At 46.8% G+C, this 21,047-nt stretch overlaps 2 protein-coding genes across 2 annotated transcripts; one reads left to right on the forward strand and one right to left on the reverse strand.

Moving 5' to 3' along the window:
* Positions 1-3,991: 3,991 nt before the first annotated feature.
* On the reverse strand, positions 3,992-8,183 carry TMEM176A (transmembrane protein 176A). The gene is made up of 7 exons (XM_049769427.1): positions 8,106-8,183; positions 7,388-7,579; positions 6,906-7,016; positions 5,862-5,918; positions 5,472-5,693; positions 4,910-5,020; positions 3,992-4,262 (listed from the first exon to the last, which is right to left on the reverse strand). Exons 2-7 carry the CDS (start codon positions 7,577-7,579, stop codon positions 4,221-4,223), a joined length of 735 nt encoding a protein of 244 aa, XP_049625384.1. The 5' UTR covers positions 8,106-8,183; the 3' UTR covers positions 3,992-4,220.
* TMEM176B (transmembrane protein 176B) lies at positions 7,768-14,819 on the forward strand. The gene is given in 11 exon segments (XM_049772847.1): positions 7,768-7,784; positions 8,041-8,125; positions 9,998-10,039; positions 10,042-10,117; positions 10,120-10,156; positions 10,751-10,767; positions 12,080-12,248; positions 12,837-12,893; positions 13,070-13,238; positions 14,049-14,168; positions 14,473-14,819. Coding segments are annotated over 11 exon segments (882 nt in total). The 3' UTR covers positions 14,566-14,819.
* The last annotated feature ends 6,228 nt before the right edge of the window (positions 14,820-21,047 follow it).

Consider the following 21,047-nt stretch of genomic DNA (forward strand, 5'->3'; position numbering starts at 1 on the left):
GTCATAGATATATCAACTTTCACTATAATGTGGTATATAATGATTTTCCTCTCTAGGTTAAAAGTTTAGTGCACTCTGTTGAAAGTGGCTATTACTATATATACAATAACAATATTGCAAAAATAACCTTTGAAGAGTGAAGAATTAAACAAGCAGAGCTTCTGTATGATATGGCAGTTAAGTTTTCAGGAATCACCTTAAGTTTTGATCTTCATAACATTGTTTCAATGTATGGCAAGCACCAATTCTATTCTTAGCTGGCCTTACATTTCTTTCTTTCTTTTTTTTGGTCTTAGATTTCTTAATCAAGAAAACTACTTGATTTCTGAATTCACTATACATGTTTGGGACATATTACAGAGTTTCTACGAGAATGTCATATTCTTCATATTCTAAGGAGACAGTTGTGTCAACCCTATAAGCAAGACCTTGTAAGAATTATTCTGTTAGCTCCTTCCTGGCACTGTCCAAGGATATTTGACTAATGCTCACCCAAAGCTGTACTTGATAGTGACACTGAAGGAGGTCACAAGGGAGCCTGTGAGATAGTACAGTGGTCAGTGCACTTGTCATGCATACAGTCAATCCCAGTTCAATGGGTACCCATATGGTCCCCAAGCAGCAAAAGTCATCCCCCAAATAAAAAAATTATTAATAATAATAGTGAAAGTAGACACCAAACTTTAATCAGAGGCCCTATTGAACAATTGGGAGAAAATCTGACCCATTAAAGGGTAAATAAGCACAAACCCTTGGTGGAAGAAATGAAATTAATATACAGCTGGTCCTAAGGAGGACTTGTGTGTTAAATTCCACTGCTTAGGTAATCCTAAAACACTTCCAAAATAATTTCAGATTTCTTCATTGATAATTACTCCAGCTTCCTGTCAGAAATAATCACAGAATGTGCCTGTAGAAATTTATCTCAGATCTCAAATAATTCCCCCAAACATTATTTAGTCTAAAAATTAGGAGCCAGGTATATGGCTCAGATTGCAAAGAACATGCCTTGCCTACATAAGGCTATAGGTTCATTCGACAGCACTTAATGATCCCTGATTAATTATGAGTTATGATCCAGATGGCCCCCAAAACTTCCACAACAAAAACAAAAAGGGAAAAAAAATAACTAAACTTAGCACATTTAACATATTTAAAGTAATACAAATAAAATTGAAGAATTAAAAATAATAGATTAGGTAATTTTTCCTAAGAGCTGTATTTGTGTGTTTTTTTTAAACCATAGTTTGAAAATAGAACCCAAAGGGAATAGAAATAAGGTCAATGAGGACAGGTCTATACTAGAAGGCTTGCCACAACCTTCCTAGGGATGGGACAGGTTGGGGAAAACTGGAGAAAGGATGGGCGTTGGAACATAGCATGAGTGGAACTCAACCATCAACAACTTTTTAACTCTGTATTTTAGTGGTTTGATTTAGTGAAATACAGTTACAGTGTTGTTTATGGTTGAGTTTCAGTCACACAATGTTCAACACCCATCCCTTTACCAGTGTACATTTACCAACAATCCTTTACCATCCCTTTACCAGCAACCAGTGTCTCCAATTTCCCTCTCAACCTCCCCCTGCAGTAGTCCCTGCTTGCCTCTATGGCAGACATTTTTCTTCTCTCCTGTTCTCTCTGTCTCAGTCTTCCTATGTTTTTCTTAAAATTTTTTTAAGTGATATGACTGATTCTTTAAATCCCAATGAGAACTAACAATTAAAACAGTAGTGATTAGAATAAACACCCAAATGAACAGATTAGACACAGCTTCAAAGAGAAATAGTAAACTAAAAGGTAGATCAAAAGAAATTGCCCGGAATTTATCTCAGAGATAAATAGGTAGAAAGAAAGAAAGAAAGAAAGAAAGAAAAGAAAGAAAGAAGAAAGAAAGAAAGAAAGAAAGAGAGAGAGAGAGAGAAAGAGAGAAAGAGAGAGAGAGAAAGAAAGAAGAAAGAAAAGAAAGAAGAGAGAGAAAGAGAGAGAAAGAAAGAGAAAGAAAGAGAGAAAGAAAGAGAGAAAGAGAAAGAAAGAAGGAAAAAGGAAGGAAGGAAGGAAGAAAGAGAAAGAGAGAAAAAAGAAAGAAAGAAAGAGAGAGAAAGAGAGAGAAAAAAGAAAGAGAAAGAAAGATAGAAAGATAGAAAAATGAGAGAGAAAGAGAGAGACACACACACAGAGAGAAAACAGATTTGAGAGATTTCATTTAGGTTTTACATATGTCTAGGCAGAGTGGCAGCGTTTCAAGAGGAATACAGGAAGAGTACTGAATTGAAAATTTGTGTAACTCTGTTCACCAGGAATAGTCCTACAATTGTCTTCTTAGAATATGAAGAATATGACATTTGGAATGCTCCTGTGTTGATAAAAGTTGTTTTGTGTCACTGAAACACACTGAATTCTGCTTCCTGGTTTTCAAACCAGTCTTCAAGTTTCAACTCTCTGAATCCTTTATTCCTACTTCTTTGATGATCTTTAAGGAGATTGTTCCTTTAAAAATAATTTTCGGGGAGCAGGGCTTGGGCCACAAGTAGTGGTAGTTGGGGAATTACTCTCAACTCTGCTTGGTGGTCATTCCTAATTTCCTAGCAGTGCCCAGGAGAACATATGGTGTTAAGGTATTTTTAAGGGGGTTACTGTATAACTGTTAATGCATCTTGAACATAACAGCCAGTAACAGCTGGTGGACTGGAATATAACCCCCCTCCCCCGTACTGGTCAACCGACCAGGTATTAAAGGAGAAGCTTGGTAATTGAGGAAGGGGGGGCAGGAAGAGAGACAGCCTGTGAGGCTGGGGTCCTGGGGCCCAGGCCACCCAGTCAGGCCTAGTCTAATACACAGCATAAGCAGCATCAGTCAGATGTACTTTGCTCCAATTTATTTTTCTTTCCCTCTCCATGAAATATAGCAGCAGTTCAGCTCTAGAGCTAAACAATCCCTTCTCCTGGCTTGCCTGGCTCTCCTCTCTCTCCTCTCTCCTCTCTCTCTCTCTCTCTCTCTCTCTCTCTCTCTCTCTCTCTCTCTCTCTCTCTCTCTCTCTCTCTCTCTCTCTCTCTCTCCATTGCTACATTTGATGTCCCTGGCTGGGCCCCAGCAATATGGTGGTGAGGATTGAAGTGGAGTTGACCCCCTCTGCAAGGCAAATACCTACAAGGGGTCTCAAACTCAATTTGCTGGGGCCGCAGGAGGCAAAGTCAGGGTGATCCTTGAGTGCAAAGTCAGTAGTAAGCCTTGAACATTGGGGGTTGTGACCCAAACAACTAAAACAAAACAAAACAAAAAAAGATTCCTCTAGGGCAGGGCCACAAAATGTTGTACGGAGGGCTGCAAATGGCCAGCGGGCTGAGAGTTTGAAACCCCTGAAACCTGTGTACTAGTTCTCTGGCTCCTCCCTCATTTTCTTGATATTTTATAATAAATTAAAAAAATCCACAATTCCTATTTTATCTAGCAGTTTTAAGCATCTGCCCCCTCAGGAGCCTTTAGTTTGTATTTGACCAGTTTATGTTTTTTTTTTTTTTTAAGATGACTTCTAAAACTGAATTCATCATTGTCCCCATATTTCCAAATGGTTTGCAAAATTCAAAAGTCTCTCAAGCATACTTGTCTCTTAGCTCGACCCTATAAAAGGCAGATAAGAATCTTTTCTCCCTATGGGGCCAGAGCAATAGCATAGCAGGTAGGGCATCCTATATGGTCCCTCAAGTCTACCAAGAGTAATTTCTGGTACAGAGCCAGGTGTAACCCCTGAGAACTACCAGGTATGGCCCCCCAAAAAAACAACAAACAAAAAGAAACAAAAAAAAAATCTTTGTTCCCTTTCTGATTTGTTCTTTGGAACTTGGACCTACAGTCCCAACCCCAACCCCAAAGACAGTCTATTTCAGGGTCAACAACTCTGCACCCAAATGAGGGGCCATAAACAAGATTGCCACTTGCCTTCCTACCCAAGTGAAAGTCCCTGGAATAATGAAATGAGAAGCTGGAAAGTAACAACATGATCTTTATTATCATAATTTCTCAGGGACATGAAGCTGGCAGGATGGTGACAATAAGCAGTGACTGGTTTCCATGCAGCAAGGGTAGCAGTGGCTGTGGGACAGACAGATCTTGGGGCTACTGGAATACCTCTTGCCCAGTCTGGTTCTCCACTGAGCAGTCAAGATACAAGACAATCAGCCCAGCAGTGCTCCCAGAAGGCCGTCAGAAGCAGCAGGAACTAATTTTCGTTTCCTGCCAGCAGTTTCTTCTGATCTGTTTTCTAAAAGGATGGGGTGTGGAGAAGGGAGACAGCCCCAATAGGAAATTTTAGAAGGCTCCTCTCCTCTCTTCTCCTCTTCCCTCCTTTGCCCTTTTCTCCCCTCCCCTGCCCTCCCCTTCTCCCCTCCCCCTCCATCCCTTCCCCTCTTCTCTTTCCTCCCCTCCTGAACCTTCCCTCTCCCCCTCTCCTCTTTCTTTCCCTCCTCTCCCTTCCCCTCATTTCCTCATTACTCTTCTCCTTTCCCACCTAACTCTTCTCCTCTCCTCTTCTCTCCCCTCCCTTCTCTCCTCTCCTCTCCTCTCCCCTCATCTCCCATCTTTGTCTTCCCCTTTCCAATCCCCACTCTCTTCTTCCCTCCTCTCCTCTCCTTTCTCCTTCCCTTCTCTTGCCTTCCCTCCTCTCCTCCCTTCTTTCATCTCCTCCTCTCCCTTTCTGTCCTCTCCTCTCTTCTCTTCTCTTCTCTCCTCTCCTCTCTAGCAAATCAGCTGATGCATATGGATTCTCCTGCTTCCTAGGGATGCTCTGAGAAGCAAGGCAACTATTGGGATGGCAAGTCAGGGGCTGTTTCCTCAAAGACTCACCTCATTCCCCATTTCCATCTACCCTGTATGACCCTAAACATGCAGTCAGACTTGTTAGGGCCTCACCTCCTTGGCTAGGCATTTTTTCCAGAAGAACAGACATGATGGAGTGAGAGATGTGAAAATCAGCAGAATCCAGAGAGCCAAGAGAATGGCATGGAGGCCTACTGCCATGGCCTAGGGACAGAGGATCAAAGCTGTGAGTAACTGAGTGCTGGTCCCCTGCTCAGCTTAGTCTTTACCCCATCACTCCCCAGATCACAGATTTTGGGGGAAAAAGGGTGCTGGGGCACTCAATAGGTCTTGGTGCAGAATGCACCCCAAATGTTTTCCCACTGGGCCTTGGGGTCCTCATTGGAACAGGGCAGGATGTAGTCCCTGACAACCCCAAGACTTATGAGGATCAAAAAAGAGTGTGATTCATGAAATGTCTTTCCAGTACCCCATGCAACTAACTGTTCATTCATAATTATTCTGATAGTCAGTTTCATGATCTCCCACTAATCAGCAGACCTTTCCACTCAAGCAGTGGTCTCTGTTGTGTTCCCTGCCATGACAGTGGGGCAGTAGTTAGGCTTGGTGCAGAGCAGAATCCCTTGTACCCCACAGTCTCCCTCCCTCCAGTTACCTTCAGCATGCGCACGTAGGAGAAACAAAGGGCTAGCCTCTGAATATTCTCTGGGTCTGGGGCGCTGGAGGTATATGTGGGCCAGGTCCTCGGTGAGGAGATGTCACAGTTATCATTTTCATCATAGAAATAATAGATGCTATAGAAAGTATTAGCTGCAATCACAATGGCGGTAACAGCCGTGGAGAAAACTGCCAAGAGGAGCACGGTCTTCAGGAAGGCCTGGGAGGGCAGCAGGTAGACAAGAACATGGTGGTTTCAGTCTTTTGGAATCCAGCTTGGGGACAGGAGTAGGCCCACTTCCCCCATGGAGCCAGCTGACAATGGAACAGGAGACTGGATGGACATCAGACTACAGAACCTGTGCTTACCCATGGCCCTCTGACTCACCCAAAAGATGCCTCGTCGTTTCTCATAGATGAAGGCCACAGCTCCTGCCAGCACAGCCTGGGGAGATATGATGGGTTACAGACACATCTCAGCCTGTTGCCTGCCTCCACTCTCTCTTCAACACTGGCTAATAGACCCAACCACTGGTTGATCTTTTCCAAGAACTTGCAATGTGTTTGGGAGACTTGCAGGGGACTTAGTGTTCAATAGGAAGAGCAGAGTGAGGACCTGGAGGCTGGAATGATCCCCAAAGCTGTTGGGCCCTCTAATTCAGTGACAGGGACTATCACCAGTCAGGTGGGGATCCTTTGTTCCTTCTCTTGAAGTCTTTAAAGTGGCATTTGGGGCTTTATGAAGAGGAAATGGGGAGGCGGTGCTAGATACTTGTCCTCTGGCTGGCTTCAAGGCTAAGGGGCCAGATGTGTCCTGTTAGAGAGATACTGCTGAACCCTAACTGGAGAGTCTGAATTCCCAAGCTTTGTGCTATGGGTTTCTTTCAGTCTCTCTCCATGTTCTTCACCCACTGTGTACAGGGAGAGGGGCCTGTGAGGCTGTGAGGAAGGTACTCACTCTATGAAGCTCCACCGTGTGCAGCCCCATCATGTACATGCCCTAATATATACAGTCTTGTATGTAGCCTCATTGTGAGCAGCCCCGCGGTATGTAGCTCTACTGTGTGCAGGTTCACCATGTGCAGCCTCACCATGCACAGTCCTACTGTGTGCAGGCCCCTTGTGGGCAGTTCCACTCTGTGTAGGCTTTGTTTCTACTCCCTCCCAGCATATATTCAGACCTCTAAAGAGGTGATCACCACCTAAGTCTTTCCTTGCTATTTGTTATGGGAGACTGGGACAGGTGGGGAAAGCTCTGAGCATGTAGAGGGAGTGACAGGACCTCTAGCTCACCAGCTCTTCTCTCTGTTATAACAACAGGGAGCTGGCTGGGTAACTCAGGCTCCTTCCCTCTGGAAGGTTCTATACCATCAAGCCAATGGCAGTCCCACCAGCTTTCTTGGACCTGCGAACCTCCTCTCACCCCACTCACCACACCTCCAGTCCAGAAGGCAGCTCCAGAGTCACGCAGGTAGGAGGATGGACAGAGAAAGAGGAGTCCTCCCAGTACCCCACATAGCAATCCCAGCGTGATCTGCATTGCCTGAAAGAACAAGAAATAAGACCTACCTCTGTCTTGGCACACAAATGCCCTGTAGTCTGTGGGGGCTGTTTCTAGGATCTGCCACACCAGTGATGGATTATTAGAACCTCACAAATAAGCAAGAGAGGAGAGAAGGGAGGAGATAGAGGAGCACAGAGGTCAGCTAAATGTGGCCCAGGATATTTTTCTTGCACCCATAGTGCACTTGGCATGGCTTTTATTGAGAAGGTGTGTATGAGAGAGGGGAAAGACAGGAATGGAGCGGGCAGATTGGCTTTCTAGTAAGAAGCCAAAACTGGCCTGTTTGGTGGGAGGCAGCAAGAAAAGGTATGAGCCTCATATGAGGCTCTCGAGGGGCAGAACTTACTTACCCAGGAGGCCACCAGCAGCCTGGCACCACAGGAAGTGGTGACCAGCTTGGGGGCCTGCAGGTGGGCATCTGCAATCTGCAGCAGCTTAGCCAGGGCTGACTCCTGATAGATGTGCACGTCAATATGGGTGGGCTGGGGGCCCCCAGGGGCTGCCTCACCTCTGTCCTCTGTTGTAGTCATGGTCACAGTCATCTGAAAGAGAGGAGAAAGGCTGTAGCATCTGGGAGAAGGGGGTTAAGAGGGGTCACAGAGCATTATTTCTCCCATCTATAGATCACCCACTCCTCCATTCTCTGTGAGTTTTTGGACTCTTCTGGCTCATCTCTCCTCCACAGTCTTCTCTCAGGCCCCATAATCTGGAGTAGGGGTCAGAACCACCCATGGAGGCATTTGTGGGGTACCAACAATGGCTGGTTGCAGGACTGGGTATATTCCCTTTACTCCTAAAATATCCCTTCTCTACCTCAATCACCCTGAAATGTTCACATCAAGCTGCCCCGACTCCTTTCTGTGATAGATCTGGGCTCTGGTTAGGCTAGAGACTGAAGGGCAGAGGTCTGAGTAACAGAGAGGCCACCTCCCAAAATAAATCCTTCCGCAATCACTCTCTCAAGGCCTAAGCTGAGACCTTCCTCCGATGTTCCTCTGAGCAGGAGCAATAAGGCCCAGGTCGGGGAGTGCAGCGAGGGTCCTCTGGAGGGGCTGGGGGCTGCCTCACCTATTGTCTTCAGGGCCTGGGTGCGTGGTGTAGGTTGGTCAGTGGGGTTCAGGGCTGGCAGGCTGGGCTGGGCTGAGCAAACTGGAGGCAGAAGGAAACACAGGGGAGTGGCTCTGGGGCAGCAGCCAAGGGGCCCCCTCCAAGGCTTTCCAGAGCTTTTCAGATGCATAGATGATGGAATCCTAAGCTCTGGTCTGCTGGCTGTGTAAAGACTCAGGTGGAAAACTTGGAGATGAACAGCCTTGGGGAATCCTGGGGATGTCCTCTCAACACCCCCCACCCCCCTTTGCTTGGGTCTTACTGGGCCTGAGTGTACTGTGATGCTCCAGTCTGAGCTGTATATCGTGTGTGTGTGTGTCCATGAGTGGATGTATGTGCTTTGTGGTTGCATGGAACGCCTGTGTGCACCTGATGTGTGTTTGCTCTGCCTTTCTCCAGCCACCCTGGCTACTTTGCTTTCTATGGAACCCCCTCAAAGGGGGCACCTTGGCCTCAGCACAGCTATTTTCCGGAAGTTTTGGTGATGAAGGCCAAGGTCTCATCACTCCTCCCTTTCCTCTACACTTCTCACTCCCACTGCCCAGGTCCCGGCTCCAGGTCCACCCCTCCCAAGATATATTCTGCTTGGTGGTGGCCCCCTAAAACGACTACAGGTGAGCTGGGCCTGGAGCCCAGGGATTGTCTCGGGCCCCACTGTGGGATCCACAGGGTGGTCCTCACCTGGGCCTGGTTCCCCATGGGATTGCTTTGGGTGGGAGGGAGAGGGCTGGGCAGATCCATATCTGTCTGTGCATTCTTCCAGGGGGAAGTATTTGGTTTCTGTCCTTTCTCCCCAGTTTCAGGGGTGCTTGGACGGACCTGGACAAAGAAAAGTGGCCAGGGCTGCAAATTGATGTCCTGAGAGGCAAGGATCGGACTTTTCAAGGGGCTTCCTAGCTCAGAGAAGAGCAGAGGGAAAAAACTGGGGGGCTGGGGCTGGGAGGTACAAGGCTCAGAGGAAGGTGGGGGCCAGAGCACATTCCATGGCCACAGTATCTTGAGCTGAGCCGTTTGTGTGTGTGTGTGTGTGTGTGTGTGTGTGTGTGTGTGTGTGTGTGTGGTGTGTGTGTGTGTCTCAGAATTGGCTACACTTAGTCTTTTCTTTTTTTCTTTTTTGGTATGGGGGCCACGCCTAGTGATGTTTAGGGTTACTCCTATCTCTGCACTCAGGAATTATGTCTGGTGGTGCTTGGGGAATCATATGGGATGCTGGGAGTTGAACCCTGATAGGCCACATGTAAGGCAAATGCCCTATCTATTGGACTATCTCTCCAGCCTCCCTCCCTCCCTCCTTTCTAACCCAAAGAAGTGAAGCACCATGGAAAGCAGAGTCTAGCTCTGAGATGGCCACTGCTGGCAAGGGTCAGCCTGTGCAGAATCTGAGCAGAGAGCCTCTTACAGATTCGTAAGATCAGCCAACGGGGTCTGAAATATTCAAGAGACACTATCCCAGCCCTCTCAGGAGAAAGTCAGTGATAGAAATGCCAGGGCTGCCGTGCCCAGCCCTGGCTGCAGTTCACTTGTGCTGGAGGCTAAAATAATGGAGAGTGTATGACTCATCAGACTTACTGGGCCAGAAAAGGCCCGAATTCCTGTTGCATGTCTTGTTTGTTCAGGGGAATGTTTTAAACCAGTATTCTTTTGCCTTTTCAAACCAAGGAAATCTGGCCGTTTTAGGAAGGGTCTAAGAATCTGCATGCTTGGAAGCTTTGGAGGTGATTTGGGGTTATGATGCAATGATGGAGAAGACCCCTTGGAATCTGGATTGGTACTCCATTTTCTCTTTATTGCCCTGAGCAGGAAGCAGATTCTTTTTTGACCTAACCCTACCTCTGCTCACCTCCTCCCTGCAGCCAGGATGTCCCCAAAACATGGTGTTGGTAAATGGAGTGGAACACGGTCTCCCACGTCAACCCAGGCCACGCACATCAACATCCATGTGCACCAGGGGTCGGCTCTGGAACAGCTGATAAAAATGGGGCCTCCCTGAAGAAATATTTCACTCGCATCCCGTCCTTCCAATGCACGAATAGGCCACTTGCAGCTGTCCCTGGGGTGGAGTGTTTGGAGATGGGGGTCAGCTGAGGATTCAGGGGGGTGGTAGCACTGTTCAGTCATGGTACTGGAGGTGAACCTGCAAGAAGTCATGATCACTGCCCATGGATATGTTGGGAGAGAATGGTGGGCTCTTTTCAGGGATGTGTTGTGGGGGAAGATATAGTTAGAGGTAGGGATAGGGGCTGCCAGTGGGCAGGAGACCTGGTGTGGGGGGAGCAGAGGAGCCCTGATGTTACTCAGGTTCTCATCAGAAGGAATTGGGAAAGTGTGCACATGTTCATAGCTAAAGGCATGTGGGGTGATGCCTTGGTTAGCAGGATAGTCATTAATAGAACAGCATTTGGCCCACCTGGAGTGAAGAAGGAGGGACCTAGGAAGACGGGGTGGAGGAGAGAAAGACAGGAATTTGGGAATTAGAGAATTTCAGGAGTAAGTCATGGAAGTCAGGAAAAGGGGGGGGCAAGTTCAGCCTAAGCCCCAGTAATTTGAGGATGCATCCTGGGACATGATACCCCAAGACTCAGGTAGGGCTGTGGGTCTCACATCAGCTCTGACCAGAATCCAGGTGAGGAGTCTGAGCAGGAAGGTGAGTTTCTCTTGGTGTGGGGGAGAAGGGCAGGCTCACATCTATTGTTACAGCAAGCTCACAAGTGTGGGGTCTCTGTGACTTGGGGCTGAATCTGATATGGTGGTACAAGAGGAGGAGCAGTTGAGGAACATGCTAAGGTGTGGAGAGTGAGGGATCAGGAGCCTGGAGCCCTGGACATCAGGAAGAGGCAGATTTGGGGGTGTGATGGGGAGCTTGGACGTGTGAGTCTCAGATGCCACGTCCTGGGGCTGGGAGAGTTGGATTTTCCAGGGAGCAGGTGTTGGCTGAGAATCAGGTATATGGAAGGTTGTAGTAGTAGGGAGCTGAATTTTTGCTATATGTGTGTGGGTGTAATCAGACCATGAAACAACTCTAGGGAGATGCTCAGGAGCATCACAAGGGTTCTATGAGGTGCGATGGGCCTGCATTATCCTTACTTAGACAATTTCTGCTGGTGATGATGGTGAGAGCATCATTCCTCAAGTAGGTGACCTCAGCCCTGAAGGGTTTTTTTTCTTTTCTTTTTTTCCTTTCTTTCTGAAGGGAATTTGGGAAGGAGGGAGGGAAGAGGGAGAGAGAGAGAGAGAGAGAGAGGAGAGCGAGAGAGGAGAGAGAGAGAGAGATGAGAGGAGGAGAGAGGGAGAGAGAGGAGAGAGAGAGAATGATAGGGGAGAGAGAGAAGAGAGGGGGAGAGAGAAGAGAGAGGGAGAGAGAGAAGAGAGAAGATAGGGGAGAGAGAGAAGAGAGGGGAGAGAGAAGAGAGGGGGAGAGAGAGAAAGAGAGAGAGAGGGGAGAGAGAGGAGGGAGAGAGAAGAAAGGGGGAGAGAGAGGAGAGAGGGGAAAGAGGGGAGGGAGAGAGAGAAGAGAGAAAGAAGAGAGAGAGAGTGTGTGTATAGCCCTGAAGGGTTGATCACTACGGACTGCCACATGGCCAATACACTTTATGATGCTCCTGGATAGGATGATGGGGTTCCAGGAACAATGAGGAGTAAGGGGACCATCATGTGGGATGGTCAGGAGGGGGTATAACTTCTCCAGGGAGAATGAGGAGGAAAATGTGGGGACTATTAGATGGACTGACATGTGAAACATATTGGAGGAAGCAAGAGCCTTCCTGGACCCCAAGGAAGCAGAACCTTCCAGAATCAGAGCAGCAGAGGGAAAGAAGGAATACCTCTTAGACTGGAGTCAGGCAACTGTTTCTGAGACTTGGCCAGCACTGACTTTTCTCATTTTTCCCATCTGGACACCATGACTTTCAATAGTATTAAGCTCTTGTTACAGGCAGACCAGGTGGGCCTGACTTCTCATCCTGTGTTGCAGGTGGTCCAGATTCTGCTGGGGGTGATGAGCTGTGTCCTGGGAACTTTTCTATACATAGGCCCCTGGACCCTGCTCCGTGGCTCAGGCTGTGCTTTCTGGGCAGGTGCTGTGGTAAGAAAGAGGGTGTGCCCAGTGTGAGGCTATGAATTGGGGCAAGGGGAACCAAACATTTTTTGGGATCTGGGCCCAAGGACTAGAGGAAGAGACAGACTCAAGATTTAATGTTGGGGTAGAGAGAGTGGGTGTTGGGGGTGCTACCTTCAGAGCCACAAGACCATGAGGCAGGCAGAGACAGGGTGTCTTTGCTAGTTAGTGGGTACCAATCCCCCTACTGCTCCATGTCCATTTCTCCCTCTTTTGCTCTCTCTCTCTCTCTCTCTCTCTCTCTCTCTCTCTCTCTCTCTCTGCAACACATGGCAGTGCTCAGAGATTACTTCTGGTTCTATACTCAGAAATCACTCCTGGCAAGTGTGGGGGACTATATGGGATTCTGGGGGAACTTGGCCAGCCTAGTGCAATGCAAATGTCCTATCCATTGTACTATTGTTCCAGCCCTCCATGTCCATTTTTAAAGGCAATAATGGGGCATCTGAGCTGTGGGCCCAGAACTCTCCCTGCACTGGGTTTCTTTGTGTGTCTTTGGCTTGTCTAGAGCAGTGGGGGAACAGAAGGGGTGGCTCAAAGTGAACCAGAGATCTTTTGCTGGTGTCTTTTCTTCACAGGCAATCGCAGCAGGAACTGGGGTCATTGTCCATGAGAAGCACCGGGGCAAATGCTCAGTGAGTCCCGGAACCACTGTGTACCCCCCTGAATCCCCATCCCCCTCCTCTGCTCAGTATCCAGTGGCCCTTTCCTGGGAGAGGTGGGAGGGGTCTCCAAGTGGGAGAGTCAATAGGTTTGAGGCTGGTGTTTCTCCAACGAGAAGGGTTGTACATGCAGATCCCATGTCTTCCAGGGCTGCACGTCAATTCTGCTCACATTCGGTCTGCGTGGCTTCGGCCATTGCGGCCACAGTGCTCTGTGTGCACAGCCTCGCCTGGGAGAGTGAACAACCTTCCGTATGGAGTCTGTGTGTGATCAGCCTGACCCAGAACCCTTCCACAGAAGCCCTCCCAGGAATGGAAGTACTATCACAGTTATGGTGACCAGGACTGGAAGGTGGAGAGATGCAAGAACTTCATAAAAAGGTGGTGGTGAGGACCAGTTTCTGGGCCCCCCAATTCCCACATGATTAGCTATTCCCCAGCATCAGGACCCTGGAGCAGCTCTGTACTTAAACAAAAGCATTTCTCAGGGCCTCCAACTTGAGTCCCTGGTTCAAAAAAGGATGAAGAGCAGAGAGGAGAGGTGTATGTGTTGTGGGGAAGGTGGGCGGTAAGTATGATCCCGTGGCTATTCTGCATAACACACTATGGCCACTTAGAACCATAAATTACCACCATTATTATTGCTATTTTATGATTATTATGCAGGGATCAAACCAGTGTTAGTCAACTAAGGTCAGCTCCATCTTTACAGCAGTATCTGAATTTTATAACTCACTATTATTGACTCTTGTGAGGGCTAAGGTAAGCAGTTCTCCTGGGGGTTGCCTCAGGCAACTGCAGTCAGATGTCACTTGGGATAATGCTCATAGCTCAGCAACTGGTTTTTTAACAGGAACTTTTCAAGAGCCCTTGACATAGGCAGAATAATCCTTCAAAAAGAGCACCGACCCTTCCAGCTTCTATGGGTTGGAGCAGTAGGGGTTGAGGGGTAAGGTCCCATTGGAGGGTGGGGTAAGGTCCCACTGTAGATGTGCCAGGGGACAAGAGCTAGGAGATGCAGCTGACCCTGCAGGGGAGATGCTGGCAGGACTATGTCTGCCTGAGCCAACAATACCGCAGAGGGAGCAAAAGCAGGAGAGTGCATGCTGATGCTTCTTCCCTCTCTAGAACACATTCATTGGAATCCGAGCACTGCTCCTGGCCATCTATGTGCTGCAGGAAGCTGTAGCCTGGATCTCCCTGGGCATGGGGATTCAAATCATGTTCAGCAGGAGTTCTCTTTCCCTGGTGAGTGTCCAAGGGGGTGTCAAAGAAGGGGGTTCTGTCTAGTGAGACCTAAGGGTACATGTTAGCCTCTCTCAGTTGTTTCTGGGACTACTAACTTTGCTGCCTGGGAAATGTCACCTACCTTGTGTTTCTTTATTTCTCCAACCCTCTTTTTCTCTACTGTTTCTCTTCTTTGCCCTGTGTCTTTGTCTCTCCTTCCTCCACACCCTCTTCCTGATGTCAAGTTCTGTAATGCTAACTTAGATCCACCCTTCTGTCTTTCAAGAATTGACATCCACCCTGTTATCATCCACCTTGTCCCTAGGATCAGGAAGAAGTGGAGAAGAGCCTCCTGGGGCAGAATTCAGTGCCTCCCTCCCCCACCAAGGAGAAGATTGCAGCTACCATAGTCCTGTGAGACTGAAGAGTCAATAGTCACATGCATGTGTTGTCCAGAGTTGCCCACCTAAACCTGAGGGGAGAACTCAGACTTTCTCCTATACTCTACACTGCCCTTTCCTCCCCTGGCCACCCCTGTGTCACCCATGCAACCCTTCTGTCTTCTTCCTCACTGTGCTCACTCCATTGCCTCCCAGTTCACTAATAGATATTTCAGCACTGCCTCTGACACCAAATAAACAGAAACAACCACCCGGAGTGGCTGATGCAATAGTGATTTGGTTTCTATTTGTTTATCTACATACTGTGCCATAAAAGCGTTAATGCCTTTGGATCAAATAAGTGCTCATTTAGCTCATGAAAGCTCATCTTTAGAGGCTGATTTATTTTTTAATTTTTTTTAAGCTTTTATGTTATTGTTGTTTCATATGGCGGTGCACAGGGGTTACTCCTGACTCTGCACTCAGGAATCACTCCTAGTGTTGCTCAAGGGACTATAAGGGGTACCGGAGATTGAACCCAGGTTGGCTGCCAGCAAAGCAAGTGCCCTATCCACTGTACTATTGCTCTGGCCCTAAAGGCTGTTTGTTCTGTTCTACTCCAGACTCCACTCACAGAACTTTCAGTGATTTCCTTCTGTACATCGTAAAGTGAAAGTTACTTGCATGCATAGAATGTCATACCCAGCCATATCTCTCCTCCTTTATTGAGGTGCTGTGAACAGTTAATGCTGCCAATTATTGCTCCCTCCCTCCCTCACCCTCCCTCCCTCCCCTCCCTCCCTCCCCTTTCTTCTTCCCTCCCTTCTTCCTTCCTTCTTCCTTCGTTCCTTCCTTCCTTCCTTCCTTCCTTCCTCCCTTCTTCCTTCCTTTTCCTCCCTCCCTCCCTCCCTCCCTCTCTCCTTCCTCCCTCCCTCCCTCCCTCCCTCCCTCCCTCCCTCCCCTCCCTCCTTCCTTCCTTCCTTCCTTCCTTCCTTCCTTCCTTCCTTCCTCCCTCACTTCCCTTTTCCTTCCTTCCTTCCCTTCCTTCCTTCCTTCCTTCCTTCCTTCCTTCCTTCCTTCCTTCCTTCCTTCCTGTAATTAATGCTGGTTCTCTCTAGACACACATGTTATTCATCATTTTCACTGAAAATAATGAAATTAGCTTTTCCACTTGTGTGTGTGTGTGTGTGTGTGTGTGTGTGTGTGTGTGTGCTATTTCCTGTGATGTTCAGAAATTACTTCTGTCTTTGTGCTGAGAAATCACTCCTGATGGGCTCTGGCAGATCAAATGGGATTCAGGGGATCAAACGGCTATTGGCTGCTTGCGAGGCAGGTGTCCTACTTGCTGTATTATTGCTCTATCATTCTTCATTTTCTTGGTTTCTATATAAAACCCTTTGATCTAAGTATTTCAACGGGCAAGAAAACAAAGGATGGTTTTTAGATTCCAGAAGTGATAGGGATTCTGCCTTGCAATACTGATAGTTAACAGACTTACATTCTCATGCTTTTACGAAAGTTCTCTTTTTGCAGGAGGTTTACTGTAGGGGAAGAACAGGACTGCATGTCCAAGGACATGTGCTCAGAGTTCCCCTAAACCCAGTTAGAGCTGCTGGGGAGCTGAGCTGCTGAAGTCAGTGATCTCCTGGTTCCCATCAGGATGGCTCTGTCTCCCCAGGGTCCTCTATGGCCCTCTTATGAGAGATATGAAAAGAAGCTGTACAATTATAGGCTACAGACATATAACAGCAGTCTGCTCAGAGTCTAGTCAGGGCTTAGGAAACCATAGCTTGTGGGTCAAATCTGTTGGTGCCCATGTTTGTGAATAAAGTTTAAGTGAAACATACATTGTGCCATTGGGGTTGAGCTGAGTAATCTTAGCAGGGACAGAAGGGCCTACTAAGAGGAAGGCATTTATTTGATACCTAGTGTTTTGTGTAAAGCAGCGTTTTCCAATCACTGTGCCGTACACATTAGTGTGCCGTGAGATATTGTCTGGTGTGCCGTGGAAAAAAATTCCAATTTCATCCGTAACATGGGGCTTCAGCTCACAAATAGACCAATCATTATAAAATACTCTCTTATTTAATAATAAAGTAATTATAAAATGATTTCTTTGTGTTTATTTGATCCCTATTCAAGAGAATTACTTTATATCTTTATATATAGTCAATATAGTTATAGAGTTAAAATTTTTTAACATTTTTTTTGTTTTTGTTTTTGGATCATACCCGGCAGCGCTCAGGGGTTACTCCTGGCTCCACGGTCAGAAATCTCTCCTGGCAGGCTCGGGAGACCATATGGGATGCCAGGATTTGAACCAATGACTTTCTGCATGAAAGGCAAACACCTTACCTCCATGCTATCTCTCTGCCCTCCCCCTTTTAAAACATTTTCTAATGGTGGTGTGCCTCGTGATTTTTTTTTTTTCATGAAAAAAGTGTGCCTTTGCACAAAAAGGTTGAAAAAAGACTGGTGTAGAGGGTTACTATTCCCTGGTACAGGGGTGGCAAGAGGTGCAAGAATAGATGAGAGGTGGGCAGGAAGGGACCAAAAACCCTTCCCAGGGAGCCAAGCTTTGGGGGAAGAGGTTTGTGTGCAGAGACTGAGTCAGGAAAGTGTTGCAAATATAAAAGGAGTCTTTGAGCAACTTTGTCTTCTATAGAGAAGCTTGAATACTATCCAGCGGGTGGAGGAGTTTCTTCGCCTTGCTGGGTGGGTGGAGATGGAGCAGTTGATGCGATGATAATGTAGACTGGAAGTGGAAGTAAGGCACTTAGTGCCTCCTAAAGCCTAAGTATCCCTGTATTTCTTAGACTCCTGTTAATGAGAAAAACTTGGTGCAGATCCACCAGCAACTCTCATCTCCCAATAAAGAAGATGTTAGGTTAGGTTATTCTTTTTTTTTTTAATTTTTAGTTTTGAGTCACACTATGCAACAAGCCAGGGTCTTTTCTTATGGTGACAGAGAACTAACCAGGCTCTGATAAGCAATGTGTAAGCCCCAGCCCTTTGAGTACTATCCGTAGATCCCCAAAATTAGAATCTTAGAGAAATTTATATTCTCCGAACATCAGCTTTTACTTTACTTCTCAGCAATGGAGGTAACAGTGGTATCCCCCCTCTTTTTTACAGGACAGGCAACACAATACAATACAATACAATACAATACAATACAATACAATACAGAAAGGGCATTTTGAGTAAAGTCAAGTTGGGAATGTGTGTAAAGGCACTTGGCAGCAGGACAGCCAATATAGCCCCAATGCAGGTCGCTAAGAGACAAATTCTCTGAGACACTTATTGTTGCTGCTCAGTCTCCTGTTTGAGTATTCTGAGTCTGGCCCTAGCAGCTCTGAGCCACTGGCTTTTCAAGAATGTTAGTCTCTGCCAGTGGGAAGTTTGGAAATAATGTCCCTCTAGTAGAAAGGGGGGTCATGTCTGTGACTGATTAGATAAGGCTTGGGTACATTATACCTAATGGGAACATACTGGTATGCTAGCTACCGCTATTCATCTTCTCTTGGACTTAGGGGTTTGTGGCATCTACCTGAATCCAAGCAATCCTCCAGAGTTGTCTTGGAAATGTGTGGAAAGATGAGTCTCTGGTCCTTTCTGGTTCTTGGCTATTGTGCCCTGCTGCATGTGGTATAGTCTGGGTGAAGACTTAGAGTTTACAGTATGGCTGGTGGCCAGGCAGAAGTCACATCCTGGCCGGGTTGACTTGCTGGGTGAGCAGATTTCATCAGACAGGAAACTTTCTCTTCCTGATACTTATGTCATTGAAGATGTGTAGAGAGATAGGAACAGAAAATGAGTGAAAGAGGAAGCCTCAGTTTTCCTATGTCAGCTGCTGTGAGCAGTACCATTTTTGACTGCCCCCATCCTACATTTTAAAAAATTCCTGGGGCTGGAGCGGTGACACTAGAGGTAAGGCGTCTGCCTTGCAAGCAATAGCCTAGGACAGACCACAGTTCCATCCCCTGGAGTCCCATATGGTCTCCCCAAGCCAGGAGCGATTTCTGAACACATAGCCAGGGGTAACCCCTGAGTGTCAATGGGTGTGACCCAAAAACAAAAACACCTTGAACTCCTGGGGCCAGAGAGCTAGCATGGAGGTAAGGCATTTGCCTTGCATGCAGAAGGTCGGTGGTTGGAATCCCGGCATTCCATATGGTCCCCTCAGCCTGCCAGGAGCGATTTCTGAGAATAGAGCCAGGAGTAACCCCTGAGTGCTGCCGGGTGTGACCCAAAAACCAAAATAAATAAATAAATAAAATTCCTGTAATTCCTCAAGACCACAGAATTTTGACTTAGTTTAAGTTTACTAGGAGACTAATGCCGTAGGCAAATGGCCAAACCCAAAAGATTCAGACCAACCAGAAAACTCTGGAGGATCCTTGTATTTTTATAATATTCTTATCAATTTATAAGAAATGCAAAGAGTCTTTTAAGGCTTACAAAAAGACTCAGTTTTCCAATCAGCCCCCCACACACACACCAAAAAAAAATGAGGCATACTTAACTTAGTCCTATGCTAAGTTCCTCCCAATGTGGAGAGATCCTTCTCCTTTCTCTTCTACCTTTCAATAAAATTTTCTACCTTCTGAGTCTGAACATCTTTATTTTATTACTCAATATTTTCATTTTTGAAAATAATGAGAAACCTGGGGATCATGGACTAACAAGAGATGGTACCACCACTGCTCCAGAATCATGAGGAGACACAAAAGAAGACACTCGGTGAGGACCTATGAAGTTGTTGGGGCGTAAATACCCAAATTGCTCCTCCCCCAACTCCCAGGTCTGGTTGTACACTCAAATCATGACCCCTTGTTGCCCAGAAGCCCATTTTCTTCAGTCCTTTTTCTTCAGCCTGACCCTTCAGGATATTTTCCCACTTTCAACTGTTACCTTAGAAATCAGCTTCTACCATCTCACAGAACTTTCTAGTACAATCTCCTTAGAGATGACAAATTCCAATAAATTCAGGATTTGTTAAGACAGAGGGACAGCCTCTGAGTTTTAGGTTCTGCCATCAGAGACCAATAGAGGTTTTGAAATCTCTTTCCAGAGCTCAACAACATCATGGTCAAAAAGAAAAAAGGAGGAGATGCCTGGAAAGCATTGTCCATTGATGTTTTCGTTATTATCTGGTTGCTCTGAAATTTGATTTGCTGAAGTTGCCACTTCCTCCTAGGGTGTCTTCTGCCACTGTCCTTTCTCTTTTCAAATAGGGCAACTGACTGAACTCTTAAGTGGCTTTAACATTATTTTTTGTGAGACAAAATAGTATTATTGAGGGGCCAGAAAAATAGCACAGAAGGTTTGGCGTTTTAATTGCACGCAGATAACGTGGGTTTGATTCCCATCATCCCATATGGTCCCATGAGCACTGTCTTGTGCACAGAGCCAGGAGTAACCCCTGAGCACTGCTGGGTATGGCCCCAAACTAAACAAGACAAACAAAAAGTCTTATTGAAACGTATTTATTTTGAAAAATATGAGAGAAGAGAAAGGGAGGATTGTGTGTTCAAAAGCGAACATAGGGGGCCGGCGAGATAGTATGGAGGTAAGGCACCTGCCTTCCATGCAGGAGGACGGTGATTCGAATCCTGGCATCCCATATGGTCCCCCGAGCTTGCCAGAAGCGATTTCTGAGCATAGAGCCAGGAGTAACTAACCCCTGAGTGCTGCGGGGCCAGGTGTGACCCCACAACAAAAACAAAACCAAAAAGAACATAGGCTTCCCCAGAGTGGAAATAGGCAAGCAAAAAAACATGAAGAAGGGCCCGGAGAGATAGCACAGCGGCGTTTGCCTTGCAAGCAGCCAATCCAGGACCAAAGGTGGTTGGTTCGAATCCCAGTGTCCCATATGGTCCCCCGTGCCTGCCAGGAGCTATTTCTGAGCAGACAGCCAGGAGTATCCCCTGAGCAACACCGGGTGTGGCCCAAAAACCAAAACCAAAACAAACAAGCAAACAAACAAAAACCCCAAACATGAAGGAAAGCAAGTAAGTTACTTGTTCAAGAGATAATATGGCTTTGCAAGTGTTGCCTTCTCTTAGGTTGGGCAGTAACTCTGTGCTATGGAGGAGGAAGAGGATGGAGGTACTGGGGACATGGGTGATGAAGCTGTGAAAGTCTTATACTGCTCCTCAACAAGTCTTCTGGATGCAGGGGTAAGTGGTCTGTGTGGGCCATTTGAGGAGAGGGCCTTGACACCACTAGACAGGTGGTCCTGGCATACCTGACAGGGGATGAGAGTGGCTTAATTGCATCTTAGCCCACACTCTGTTTCTTTATAGATTGTAGGGCAGACTGGGACTGTGTTTGCATCCAAACTGTGGGAATATTAATATATATTTTCTCAATAAACAAATAGTAACTTTTAGTTTGAAAAATAAAACTTTATTTTTCTCTTCTATGTCCTTTTCTTTTTTGGTGGGGGCCATATCAGGCAGGGATTATACCTGGCTTGCACTCAGGAATTACTTCTGGCAGTTCTTGGGGAGGGACC

The sequence above is a fragment of the Suncus etruscus genome, chromosome 1 (assembly GCF_024139225.1).
Source record: "Suncus etruscus isolate mSunEtr1 chromosome 1, mSunEtr1.pri.cur, whole genome shotgun sequence".
In the NCBI taxonomy this organism is placed as follows: Eukaryota; Metazoa; Chordata; class Mammalia; order Eulipotyphla; family Soricidae; genus Suncus; species Suncus etruscus.

What these genes read in the sequence shown, in the direction of transcription:
- TMEM176A (XM_049769427.1), bottom strand. Translation starts at nt 7,579, where the DNA reads ATGACTGTGACCATGACTACAACAGAGGACAGAGGTGAGGCAGCCCCT. An exon ending in AACGACGAGGCATCTTTTGG is followed by an intron (nt 5,694 to 5,861) that starts GTGAGTCAGAGG and finishes CTGCCCTCCCAG; the next exon opens with GCCTTCCTGAAGACCGTGCT. An exon ending in AAAAATGCCTAGCCAAGGAG is followed by an intron (nt 4,263 to 4,909) that starts GTGAGGCCCTAA and finishes CCATCCTTTTAG; the next exon opens with AAAACAGATCAGAAGAAACT.